At 44.3% G+C, this 14,178-nt stretch overlaps 1 protein-coding gene across 5 annotated transcripts in view; it reads left to right on the top strand.

Moving 5' to 3' along the window:
- The window catches only part of LOC132832296 (brain acid soluble protein 1-like), a 106,997-nt gene extending 94,296 nt beyond the window's left edge, over positions 1-12,701 (top strand). For all 5 annotated transcript variants that reach the window (XM_060850178.1, XM_060850176.1, XM_060850179.1 and 2 more), the window contains one exon: positions 11,234-12,701. In XM_060850178.1, the coding sequence (XP_060706161.1) occupies positions 11,245-11,988 (744 nt within the window). In that variant the 5' untranslated portion in view covers positions 11,234-11,244 and the 3' untranslated portion in view covers positions 11,989-12,701. The remainder of the gene's footprint in view (positions 1-11,233) is intronic.
- Positions 12,702-14,178: the final 1,477 nt, after the last annotated feature.

Here is a 14,178-nt window from a genome sequence, read left to right as displayed (position 1 = left end):
CCAGATTTTTGAGCTGCACAAATTGGTTTCCATTTCCCTCAGTTATTCAGTAAGTCTTGGTTATTGTTGTAGAATAAAATTTTACTTCAACAAGATTAGGATCCTTTTTTTCTAATCAATCTACTGCTGCCCTGAGAATACACCTGCCATTGCTTACATCTTGCCTGGAACATAAATTATCCCATAGTTTCATTCATCAGCCTAAGCCTTCTCCATTGTATGCATGGAAGCATTTTTGAGATTTCTTTCTATTTTAATAATATTACCAATGTTACTGACTTATGGTCTGTCTCAGTCTCATGAAACTTTTCACACTGCAATTTAACTGTTAACCTTTTTCAATAACTGTGTAAGTCAGTTTGATCTCCATCAAAGTTCTTGACATAAAGCAGATTGATTTTCATGTTCCATAAATTTGTACTTGATTAAGGATTGCTCTTAGTCCTGTGGAGGATATATCCAAGGCCAGTAAAGTGACTGCACTATGATGTGTTGACAGGTTAAGACAAAGTAACATCTTTCTGGTTGTCAAAAGTTTGTAGTCAGTTCCTGATGGCAGTGTCATTGTTGACCTTTCTTCAAAAGCTCCTTTCTAGGTTGAGTAAGACTGCCTCAGCTGAGGGTAAACCTTCCTATTTAATCTGTTATCCCAAAGAAGTTTACTACATTAGTTACACAATGTTGCATCAGAAATTCACTGCTGCCTCAGCCTTCCTTGGATTTAATATTATGCTTTGCTCTTGGACAGTGTGGAGAAAGTGAGGACTCCAGATGCTGGAGATCAGAGCTGAAAATGTATTGCTGGAAAAGCGCAGCAAGTCAGGCAGCATCCAAAGAGCAGGAGGATCGACGTTTCAGGCATGAGCCCTTCTTCAGATTCCTGAAGAAGGGCTCATGCCCGAAATGTCGATTCTCCTGCTCTTTGGATGCTGCCTGATTTGCTGCGCTTTTCCAGCAACACATTTTCAGCACTTGGACAGTGTGTCCAAGAAATATAATCATCATTGACAAGAATTGGCTTCTCATGTTTAGTGTAAGGCCGATGTTCTGTAGCATCTGTGATATGTCTTTGATACACTGGTCATGAACCTCTTTTTTTATAACACACTAAGATGTTATCCGTGTTGTAAATGATTTCATGTTTCCCTTTCAGGATTCCTACATTGTCCTTTGGAAAATCTCTGGCACAGAGGTGATCCAAAGAGTTAATGGTTGAAGCAATACCTTGAATGGTGAAATAAATTAAGTTAGTAATCTCGACTCTTTGACTAAGGATGTCTGCAGGAACACACGACTCTCATTCAGTTTTATGCAAAAACTTGCTCTTTGCTAAAATAGGATGGATCTTCTTACAGCCCTTTTGTTTTAACTGAGTGAGAAAGTACATAGAACATTACACTGCAGTACAGGCCCTTCAGTCCTTGATGTTGCACTGACCTGTGGAACCAATCTGAAGCCTATCTATCCTACACTATTCCATTTTCATCCATATGTTTATCCAATGACTATTTAAATGCCCTTAAAGTTGGCAAGTCTAGTACTGTTGCCGGCAGGGCATTTCACACCCCGCTACTCTGAGTAAAGAAACTGCCTCTGACATCTGTCCTATCTCTATCACCCCTCAGTTTAAAACTATGTTCCCTCGTGCTAGCCATCACATCCGAGCCATCACATCATAGCTCTCCCTGTCCACCCTCCCTAACCCTCTGATTATCTTATATGTCTCAGTTGAGTCACCTTTCACCCTTCTCTCTCGTTAGAGAGAAGTCCCTTAGCCTTTCCTCATAAGACCTTCCCTTCATACCAAGCAACACCCTAGTAAACCTCCTCTGAACCCTTTCCAAAGCTTCCACATCCTTCTGATAATGCAGTGACCAGAACTGTACATAATACTTGAAGTGCGGCCGCACCAGAGTTTTGTACAGATGCAGCATGACCTCGTGGCTCTGAAACTCAATCAATCTACGAATAAAAGCTAACACACTGTATGCCTTCTGAACAACCCTAACAACCTGGTTGGCAACTTTCAGGGATGTATGCACTGAGACCTTTCTGCTCATCTACACTCCTAAAACTTTTACCATTAACGCAGTGCTCTTTATTATTGTTGCTCCTTCCAAAGTGAATCACCTCAGACTTTTCTGCATTAAGTTCTATTTGTCACCTCTCAGCCGAGCTCTGCAGCTTATATCAGATCATTCACAAATGAATGGACAGAGTTGGTATCTCTGGTTTGTTACCCATGCCATGTGCTAGTAAGGCGAGGAATAGGGAGAGAGAGGAGTTGAACACATGGCTACAGGGATGGTGCAGGAGGGAGGGTGTTGGATTCATGGACAATTGGGGTCTTTCTGGGTAGGTGGGACCTCTACAAACAGGATGATCTTCACCTGAACCACAGAGGTACCAATATCCTGGGGCGGGGGAGGGGGGAGCATTCGCTAATGCTTCTTGGGAAGGTTTAAACTAATTCAGCAGGGGAACAGGACCTAAATTGTAGTATTGTAGTTCACGTATAGAAGAGGTTGAGAGTAGGGAGGTCTAAAATAAGATTTCAGGGTCACAACAGGGCATGGGCAATCAAGAAGTTGTTTTGAAGTGTGTCTACTTCAATGCCAGGAGCATCCGGAATAAGGTGGGTGAACTTGCAGCATGGGTTGGTACCTGGGATTTTGATGTTGTGGCCATCTCAGAGACTTGGATAGAGCAGGGACAGGAATAGTTGTCGCAAGTTCTAGGATTTAGATGTTAAAGAAGATGGTAAAAGAGGTGGGGATGTGGCATTGTTCGTCAAGGACAGTATTACAGTTGCTGAAAGGACATTTGAGGACTCGCCAACTGAGGTTGTATGGGCTGAAATTAGAAACAGGAAAGGAGAGGCCACCCTGTTCGGAGTTTCCTACAGGCCTCTGAATAGTTCCAGAGTTGTAAAAAAAGGATAGCAAAGATGATTCTCAGTAGGACCGAGAATGACAGGGTAGTTGTTATGAAGGATTTCAACTTCCCAAATATTGACTGGGAATACTATAGTTCAAATACTTTAGATGGGTCAGTTTTTGTCTATTCTGTGCAGGAAGGTTTTCTGATACAGTATGTAGACAGGCCAACAAGGGGCAAGGCCACATTAGATTTGGTACGGGGTAATGAACCCGACCAGGTGTTAGATTTGGAGGTAGGTGAGCACTTTGGTGATAGTGACCACAATTCAGTTATGTTTACTTTAGCGATTGAAAGAGATTGGTATACATTAGAGGGCAAGAGCTACAGCTGGGGGAAAGGCAATTACGATGTGATTAGACAAGATTTAGGATGTATAGGATGGGGAAGGAAATTGCAGAGCAAGGGCACAATAGAAATGTGGAGTTTATTCAAGGAACTGCAACAGTGTGTCCTTGATAAGTACGTACCTGTCAGACAGGAGGAAGTTGTCGAGCACAGGAGCCATGGTTTACGGAATCTCTTGTCAACAGGAAGAAGAAGGCTTATGTTAGGATGAGATGCAAAGTCTCAGTTAGGGCAATTGAGAGTCACAAAGTAGCCAGGAAAGACCTAAAGAGAGAACTAAGACAAGTGAGGAGGGGACATGAGAGGTTGTTGGTGGACAGAATCATGGAAAACCCTAAGGTTTTCTATAGGTATATAAGGGATAAAAGAATTACTAGAGTAAGACTAGTGCCAATCAAGGACAGTAGTGGGAAGTTGTGCGTGGAGTCAGAGGAGATGAGGGGAGCTCGAAATCAATATTTTTTATCAGTATTCACACTGAAAAAAGACAGTATTGTTGAGGAGAATATTGAGAAACAGACTACTAGACCAAGTGGGATTGAGGTTCACAGGGAGCTGGTGTTAGAAATTCTGGAAAGTGTAAAAATAGATAAGTCCCCTGGGCCAGATGGGATTTATCGTAGGATTCTCTGGGAAGCCAGTGAGAAGATTGCCGAGCCTTTGGCTTTGATCTTTATGTTGTCATTGTCTCCAAGAGTAGTTCCAGAAGACTGGAGGATTGCAAATGTTGGTCCCTTTTTTAAGAAGGGGAGTAGAGACAATTATAGACAAATGAGCCTTACGTTGGTTATAGTAAAGTGTTTAAAAGATTGTAAGAGATAAGATTTATAATCATCTCGACAGAAATAAGTTGATTAGGGATAGTCAACATGGTTTCATGAAGGATAGGTCATGTCTCACAAAAATTATTGAGTTCTTTGAGAAGGTGACCAAATAGGTAGATGAGGATAAAGCAGTTGATGTGCTGTATGTGGTATTCAGTTAGGCATTTTATTAAGGTTCCCCATTGTAGGCTACTGCACAAAGTACAGAAGCATGTGATGGAGGGCGATTTAACGCTTTGGATCAAAAATTGGCTAGCTGAAAGAAGATAGAGGATGGTACTTGATGGGAAATGTTCATCCTGGAGTTCAGTTACTAGTCATGTACTGCAAAGATCTGTTTTGGGTCCACTGCTGTTTGTCATTTTTATAAACAACCTGGATGAGGGCATGGAAGGGTGGGTTAGTAAATTTGAGGATGTCACTAAGGTCAGTACAGTTATGGATAGTGCTGAAGGATGGTGTAGGTTAGAGAGAGACATAGATAAGCTGCCAAGGTGTGCTGAGAGGTGGCAAATGGAGTTTAAGGCAGACAAGTGTGAGGTGATTCACTTTGGGAGTAGCAAGAAGAATGCAAAGTATTGGGTGAATGGTAAGATTCTTGATAGTGTAGATGAGCAGAGAGATCTCGGTGTCCATGTAATAGATCCCTCAAAGTTGCCACCCACGTTGATAAGGCTGTTAAGAAGGTACATGGTGTGTTAGCTTTTATTAGTCGAGGGATCGAGTTTCGGAACCATGAGGTCATGCTGCAGCTGTACAAAACACTGGTGCGGCTGCACTTGAGATATTGTTTGCGGTTCTGGTCACTACGTTTTAGGAAGGGTGTGGAAGTTTTGGAAAGGGTCCAGAGGAGATTTACTCAGATGTTGCCTGGTATGGAGCGAAGGTCTTACGAGGAAAGGTTGAGGGACTTGAGGCTGTTTTCATTAGAGAGAGATGAACTTAATTGAGACACAAGATAATCAGAGGGTTAGATCGTGTGGACAGTGACAGCCTTTTTCCTCAGATGGTGATGGCTAGCACGAGGGTGCATAACTTCAAACTGAGGAGTGATAGATATAGGACGGATGTCAGAGTTGGTTTCTTTACTCAGAGTAGTAGGGGCGTGGAACACACTGCCTGCAACATAGAACATAGAACATAGAACAATACAGCACAGAACAGGCCCTTCAGCCCACGATGTTGTGCCGAACATCTATCCTAGATTAAGCACCCATCCATGTACCTATCCAATTGCCGCTTAAAGGTCGCCAATGATTCTGACTCTACCACTCCCATGGGCAGCGCATTCCATGCCCCCACCACTCTCTGGGTAAAGAACCCACCCCTGACATCTCCCCTATACCTTCCACCCTTCACCTTAAATTTATGTCCCCTTGTAACACTCTGTTGTACCCGGGGAAAAAGTTTCTGACTGTCTACTCTATCTATTCCTCTGATCATCTTATAAACCTCTATCAAGTCACCCCTCATCCTTCGCCGTTCCAACGAGAAAAGGCCGAGAACTGTCAACCTATCCTCGTCCGACCTATTCTCCATTCCAGGCAACATCCTGGTAAATCTTCTCTGCACCCTCTCCAAATCTTCCACATCTTTCCTAAAGTGAGGCGACCAGAACTGCACACAGTACTCCAAATGTGGCCTAACCAAAGTCCTGTACAGCTGCAACATCACTTCACGACTCTTGAATTCAATCCCTCTGCTAATGAACGCTAATACACCATAGGCCTTCTTACAAGCTCTATCCACCTGAGTGGCAACTTTCAAAGATCTATGTACATAGACCCCAAGATCACTCTGTTCCTCCACCTGACTAAGAACCCTACCGTTAACCCTGTATTCCGCATTCTTATTTGTTCTTCCAAAATGGACAACCTCACACTTGGCAGGGTTGAACTCCATCTGCCACTCCTCAGCCCAGCTCTGCATCATATCTAAGTCCCTTTGCAGCTGACAACAGCCCTCCTCACTGTCCACAACTCCACCAATCTTCGTATCATCTGCAAATTTACTGACCCACCCTTCGACTCCCTCATCCAAGTCATTAATAAAAATTACAAACGGCAGAGGACCCAGAACTGATCCCTGCGGAACTCCACTTGTAACTGGGCTCCAGGCTGAATATTTACCATCTACCACCACTCTCTGACTTCGACTGGTTAGCCAGTTTTCTATCCAATTGGCCAAATTTCCCTCTATCCCATGCCTCCTGACTTTCCGCATAAGCCTACCATGGGGAACCTTATCAAATGCCTTACTAAAATCCATGTACACTACATCCACTGCTCTACCCTCATCCACATGCTTGGTCACCTCCTCAAAGAATTCAATAAGACTTGTAAGGCAAGACCTACCCTTCGAGTAAAAAGTGAGGTCTGCAGATGCTGGAGATCAGAGCTGAAAATGTGTTGCTGGTTACAGCACAGCAGGTTAGGCAGCGTCCAAGGAACAGGAAATTCGACGTTTTGGGCCAGAGCCCTTCATCAGGAATGAGGAGAATGTGCCAGGCAGGCTAAGATAAAAGGTAGGGAGGAGGGACTTGGGGGAGGGGCGATGGAGATGTGATAGGTGGAAGGAGGTCAAGGTGAGGGTGATAGGCTGGAGTGGGGTGGGGGCGGAGAGGTCAGGAAGAAGATTGCAGGTTAGGAGGGTGGTGCTGAGTTGAGGGAACCGACTGAGACAAGGTCGGGGGAGGGGAAATGAGGAAACTGGAGAAATCTGAGTTCATTCCTTGTGGTTGGAGGGTTCCCAGGCGGAAGATGAGGCGCTCCTCCTCCAGCTGCCGTGTTATGTTCGGCCGATGGAGGAGTCCAAGGACCTGCATGTCCTCGGTGGAGTGGGAGGGAGAGTTAAAGTGTTGAGCCACGGGGTGGTTGGGTTGGTTGGTCCGGGCGTCGCAGAGGTGTTCTCTGAAGCGTTCCGCAAGTAGGCGGCCCGTCTCCCCAATGTAGAGGAGGCCACATCGGGTGCAGCGGATGCAATAGATGATGTGTGTGGAGGTGCAGGTGAACTTGTGGCAGATATGGAACGATTCCTTGGGGCCGTGGAGGGAAGTGAGGGAGGAGGTGTGGGCGCAAGTTTTACATTTCCTGCGGTTGCAGGGGAAGGTGCCGGGAGTGGAGGTTGGGTTGGTGGGGGGTGTGGACCTGACGAGGGAGTCACGAAGGGAGTGGTCTTTGCGGAACGCTGATAGGGGAGGGGAGGGAAATATATCCCTGGTGGTGGGGACCATTTGGAGGTGGCGGAAATGACGGCGGATGATACGCTGTATGCGGAGGTTGGTGGGGTGGTAGGTGAGAACCAGTGGGGTTCTGTCTTGGTGGCGGTTGGAGGAGCGGGGCTCAAGGGCGGAGGAGCGGGAAGTGGAGGAGATGCGGTGGAGGGCATCGTCGATCACGTCTGGGGGGAATCTGCGGTCCTTGAAGAAGGAGGCCATCTGGACTGTACGGTATTGGAACTGGTCCTCCTGGGAGCAGATGCGGCGGAGACGAAGGAATTGGGAATATGGGATGGAGTTTTTACAGGGGGCAGGGTGGGAGGAGGTGTAGTCCAGGTAGCTGTGGGAGTCAGTTGGTTTTTAGTAGATGTCTGTGTTGAGTCGGTCGCCCGAGATAGAAATGGAAAGGTTTAGGAAGGGGAGGGAGGAGTCTGAGACAGTCCAGGTGAATTTGAGGTCGGGATGGAAGGTGTTGGTAAAGTTGATGAACTGTTCAACCTCCTCGTGGGAGCACGAGGCAGCGCCGATACAGTCATCGATGTAGCGGAGGAAAAGGTGGGGGGTGGTGCCAGTGTAGTTGCGGAAGATGGACTGTTCCACATATCCTACGAAGAGACAGGCATAGCTGGGGCTCATGCGGGTGCCCATGGCAACTCCTTTAGTTTGGAGGAAGTGGGAGGATTGAAAAGAGAAGTTATTCAGGGTGAGGACCAGTTCAGTCAGTCGAAGGAGGGTGTCAGTGGAAGGGTACTGGTTGGTGCGGCAGGAAAGGATGAAGAGGAGGGCTTTGAGTCCTTCGTGATGGGGGATGGAGGTGTACAGGGACTGGATGTCCATCGTGAAGATAAGGCGTTGGGGACCGGGGAAGCGAAAATCCTGGAGGAGGTGGAGGGTGTGGGCGGTGTCCCGAACATAGGTGGGGAGTTCTTGGACTAAAGGGGACAGAACCGTGTCGAGGTATGCGGAGATGAGTTCGGTGGGGCAGGAGCAGGCTGAGACAATGGGTCGGCCGGGGCAGTCAGGTTTGTGGATTTTGGGCAGGAGGTAGAAACGGGCGGTGCGGGGTTGTGGGACTATGAGGTTGGAGGCGGTGGATGGGAGATCCCCTGAGGTGATGAGGTTATTGATGGTCTGGGAGATGATGGTTTGGTGGTGGGAGGTGGGGTCATGGTCAAGGGGGCGATAAGAGGAGGCGTCCGCGAGCTGGCGTTTGGCGATAAGAGGAGGCGGCCGCGAGCTGGCGTTTGGCGATAAGAGGAGGCGTCCACGAGCTGGTGATAAGAGGAGGCGTCCGCGAGCTGGCGATAAGAGGAGGCGTCCGCGAGCTGGGATAAGAGGAGGCGTCCGCGAGCTGGGACTCAGTCGGTTCCCTCAACTCAGCACCACCCTCCTAACCTGCAATCTTCTTCCTGACCTCTCCACCCCCACCCCACTCCAGCCTATCACCCTCACCTTGACCTCCTTCCACCTATCACATCTCCATCGCCCCTCCCCCAAGTCCCTCCTCCCTACCTTTAATCTTAGCCTGCCTGGCACATTCTCCTCATTCCTGATGAAGGGCTCCGGCCCGAAACGTCGAATTTCCTGTTCCTTGGATAAGACCTACCCTTCACAAATCTGTGCTGGCTGTCCCTAATCAAGCTGTGTCTTTCCAGATACTCATAAATCCTATCCCTCAGTACCCTTTCCATTACTTTGCCTACCACAGAAGTAAGACTAACTGGCCTGTAATTCCCGGGGTTATCCCTATTCCCTTTTTTGAACAGGGGCACAACATTCGCTACTCTCCAGTCCCCTGGTACCACCCCCGTTGACAGTGAAGACGAAAAGATCATTGCCAACGGTACTGCAATTTCCTCTCTTGCTTCCCACATAATCCTAGGATATATTCCGTCAGGCCCGGGGGACTTGTCTATCCTCAAGTTGTTCAAAATGTCCAACACATCTTCCTTCCTAACAAGTATCTCTTCTAGCTTACCAGTCCGTTTCACATTCTCCTCTTCAACAATACAGTCCCTGTCGTTCGTAAATACTGAAGAAAAGTACTCATTCAAGACCTCTCCTATCTCTTCCGACTCAATACACAATCTCCCACTACTGTCCTTGATCGGACCTACCCTCGTTCTCGTCATTCTCATGTTTCTCACATACGCATAAAATGCCTTGGGGTTATCCTTGATCCTATCCGCCAAGGATTTTTCATGCCCTCTCTTAGCTCTCCTAATCCCTTTCTTCAGGTCCCTTCTGGCTATCCTGTATCCCTCCACTGCTCTGTCTGAACCCTGTTTCCTCAACCTTATGTAAGCCTCCTTCTTCCTCTTTACTAGACATTCAACCTCCCTCGTCAACCAAGGCTCCCTCACACCTATCCTGCCTGATAGGTACATACATATCAAGGACACGTCGTATCTGTTCCTTGAAAAAGTTCCACACTTCCACCACATCCTTCCCTGACAGCCTATGCTCCCAACTTATGCTCCTCAAATCCTGTCTTACAGCATCGTAATTTCCCTTCCCCCAATTGTAAAATCTACCCTGTTGTGCGCACCTCTCTCCATAACCAAGGTGTAGACTCATCAACTTTACAAGCATTTAAATGGTCATTGGATAGGCAGACGGACGAGAATAGTTTCACAGGGCAGTGCAATACAGATGCCCAATGTAATGCGCTGTAATGTTCTATGTTCCATGATCTGAGTTCTTGCAAACTGTTATTAGCCCTGGATATCATTGTGTCAGTTCTGTCACTGGCAAAATGACCCCATTTTTAATCTGTTACCCATTGGAGAATGAGAAATTTCCTGGTAGTGTACAAGCAGGTTTAGCATCTTCGTGCAGCACCAAGTGATGCTTCTGCTTTAAGTTAATTGAAACCTTTGCATGGCTTTTGAAATTCTTGCCCAAATTTTCTCATGCATTCATTCTGAGGTACTATCACTCAAAAAAAATAGTTAAATACATGCAATTTTGCTCAACAAAGAAATATTCTAATTTTTCAGTGTATATTCTCCAAGTTATTTTCAAGTTTTTCAAAATTTGGGGTCAACCCTTTTCCAGTTCTTTTTCTGTAAAGTTTTTTGGTGATTCCTTTTCAGCGTTGTCACTTGGATTCTATTTTAATTTTAGATTCTGGCGCTTGAAATTTTGTCCCTGACTTCTACACTGCTTTATCTTGTGCTTTAAACTAGTCCTGTTTCCTGCAGTTTGACATATCTGTCAGGAATATAGGATCACCTGATGAAGGAGCGCCGCTCTGAAAGCTAGTGTGCTTCCAATTAAACCTGTTGGACTATAACCTGGTGTTGTGTGATTTTTAACTTTGTACACCCCCAGTCCAACACTGACATCTCCACATTAGGAATATCTTGGGCTGTCTGTGCCTACTGACATACAGCTTGCTCCTTATCACGAAGTAACTAATTCTGTATTTCTTTAAAACGCCTTAATTTACCCCTGTGTATAGTAGGCTGGTGTGGTGCCTGAACTCTCTCTGTCTTCAGAGACTCATTCTAGATTCGTGTCTTCTCAATTCGTGACGTCAGGGTTATGTGATCAGTTGTACCATCATAATTTCCATGAATCTCTTTTTTTACCATTTAGATATTTGTGCTTTCAAGACCAGAACCTTCTAGGTCCAGACTGTATTGTTGTTGTTGAAAATTTGTTTTCAGGGGAGCCCAGTCAGAGAATGAATGATAAACCAGACCAGAGAATGGAGGCCTTATTTTCAACTCACATTAAATCATACATTTTTATCATTGTATTTCCATTATAAATTTATAATAGGAACTATGTAAACTTATCATGCTGGATTATATTCTCCATCCAAGATCATTGCGATGTAATATTAATTAATGTGAAAGAGACAGTCAACCTTATTTTTATTTACCTTTATTACTCTTTACAGAGCACTGTAAAATGGGAAACGCACTGAACAGGAAGAAGAAGAACTATAAACTTTCCAGCGACAAAGACGCTGATAAATTGGCTGAAGGAACAGCAGCAGAGGATGGAGAGGCAAAAAAGGAAAAGCAGGAAGAGGCCAAAACATCTGAAGAAGGTGGAAAGATAGAGGCCAAAGATAGTCAGGCTGCAAACAACACAGCTGCAAACAACACAGCTGAAACTAAGGAAGAAGATAAAGAAACAGTGAAAAAAGAGGAAACTCAAAAACAGGAAGCTGAAAAGCCACAAGATTCCACTGAAGCCAAAACAGAGCCTCTGTCTACAGAACCAACCGCAGAAAAGCCAACAGAACAAACCGAGGTTGCCCCTATGAGTAGTTCTGCAGATGGCCAATCTTCAGCCGTGCCTGAATCCAGCACTGAAGTGACATCCAGTCAGCCCTCTGAAACCCTAACACCTGCTCCTGAAAGCAAAACAGAAGAGAAGTGTTCAAGCATGGTTGAAGTGGAAGCCAAACAGACTGAGGTCGCATCTACTCTTGTGGCTCAAGAGGAAAGTAAAAAAGCAGAGCCCCAAAATTTGGACTCTGCCTCAAGCACCACTGATGCTGTTTCTTCCCAGGAGACACCAGCAGTAGATGCACCAATCTCTACTCCAGCTGTTCCTGAAGTCTCAGACAATGCTACTCCAGCAGATGTTACAACTTCAGAGAATTCTTCAGCCTTTACTGATCAAACGTTAGCTGTGCAAGAATAATGATAGCCTCATTCAACAACCATTCACAATCTGCATTCAATTCCGACTGTACTAACAAACTTGATCCACTGTCTTTTACCAGAAAACATCCAAATATCCCATACTCAGAAATTACATCAGGATATTTCAAGTGACATTTGGAAAATTGCTGGACTTAAATATTGATGTCTGGAAGTTGAGTGAGTGGAATGAAAATCTCAACAGCTGTAAATGATGTGCCTCACTGATTCAATCCAACATAGTGAATAATGTTTATGACTCTGCTGAGTGATAGTTCGTGGAACTGTGCCAAACTAATCAGATCTTCAGATAACATCTTTATATTCCCACCTGATTTTACACAGTGAGGTACAACCAGCTGTCAGATATAAGCCACCATGTTCCCTTTCTCATGACAGACCAGGAACAATAGTTTTGTCTCAAAGTTACTTCAGACTAACACACACTTCTCATTGTATGTTTCCTATATAGATTTCTCTTGATCAGTTAATGCATGTCCGTTGTTGGGTGCACCTGTAGTTCTGTTTCACAGTAAGTTGCAAACAAGTCTGCATTCATTATAGTTCCAGCTTCTCCTCCATTCAGTGTCACTAATGCCTCCTCTACCACAGCACATGTTGAAAATGATGAGAATTGAAAAATGGATGCATTGGAATTATCTGTGGTTGTATTAATGGTGCAACAGTAATAAAAGTCATGTAAAAATAACCAAAGCAGTTTGAAATTATTTTTATTCTAACCCATAAACCTGTTTCAATGATGCAGTTTGGCTTCTTGCAAAAATACAATACAATCTTTGAGACACTAAAGTTATAGTGTGTTAGAGCTAATGAAGGAAGTATCCGTTTGTCAGTTTCTTAAGAGATATGATGTCATTATGCTCAATTTTTTTTTGCCATTTATGTTAATGGATTTACAAAAGGAACTAAACCTAGGAAATAACCTGTGATATTATGCACTATAACTATCAAATCATAAATATGTTTTCCTCCTCTGCTTTTGTTCTACTATACATCAGGTAAATGAACCTTTTACACCTCATCAATTTGAAATTGAGCTGAATTTCTAAGTTCCGATATTTTAACAGTTACTATTTACAAATTAGTGGAGAAACATTGATTCCTGTTTGCTGAAAGACCTGAATGAGACAGAGCCCTTCGTGTCAGGAGCAGAAATGAATGTTCTCCACTCTCTGTCCCTTCTTTTATAATAATAATAATTCCACGTGTACCTTTTTGAAGATCTGACAAAGTTGCTGGCTTCTCCCTTTAATGCCCTTTCATTGGTAGGACTGATGATTTTTTTTTTGTCTGTTGGACCCACATCACATATCACCTGCCAACTCCTCTGTTCAATTGTGAAAATATATTGCTTCATTTAATTGTGTTTAGTGGAAAGGCTTTGCACATTGCGGGACGCCACAAGTAATGCACCGTGACAGAGGCCTGACATGATGTTAGCGATTACTGTGACTCATGCTGAAGCAGCATCAACTGATAGAGTTAGGCAGAAGAACAAAAAACTGTCCCAAATATGGCACCTAGTTTTTTTCATACCCTTTTACTTTCTCCTGTTATGAAACATTGTTTATTTAATCCTCAATAACAGGGAAAATATACATATACACAATAACTTTCATAGGCCATCTTAAAGACTTTACAGAAAATGAAATAGTTTTGAAGAATAGCCACTAATGTAGGGAATGGGGTAACCAAATTGTGTATAGGAAGTACTAAGAAACAACAATGATAAAGCACAGAAAATCTGCTTTTAATAAATATTTATAGGACACCAGAAAAAACTTCACTTTTCTTCTTGAAAGAATGCAAGGATCTTTCCTGTCCATCCGAGAGCGCAAATGAAGGTTCAGTGTAAAGTCTTAGTCAATAAATGAATATTGACTGGCAAACAGAGAAGCTTTTACAACTCTGCAAGGTGAGGAAGCTCTGAATTTTAGGAGAGAAAACTCTATTGTTTGTCTCTGAACAAAAAGAAGTCAAGGGAGTGTGCATATGACTTTACCAAGAAATTGGGCTTCTCCATCACTCAAGGTACCATCGACTGCACATACATTTCTTCAAACACAGCAAATCTCGAAAGGTGAGATATACAAAAATTTAAAAGGGTGCCTTTCACTCAGCTGGGTTGGTATATGTGTGTGATTATTGTCAGCTGGTAAATGCCAACTTA

The sequence above is a fragment of the Hemiscyllium ocellatum genome, chromosome 34 (assembly GCF_020745735.1).
Source record: "Hemiscyllium ocellatum isolate sHemOce1 chromosome 34, sHemOce1.pat.X.cur, whole genome shotgun sequence".
In the NCBI taxonomy this organism is placed as follows: Eukaryota; Metazoa; Chordata; class Chondrichthyes; order Orectolobiformes; family Hemiscylliidae; genus Hemiscyllium; species Hemiscyllium ocellatum.
This window is presented reverse-complemented; position numbering and strand designations above follow the sequence as displayed.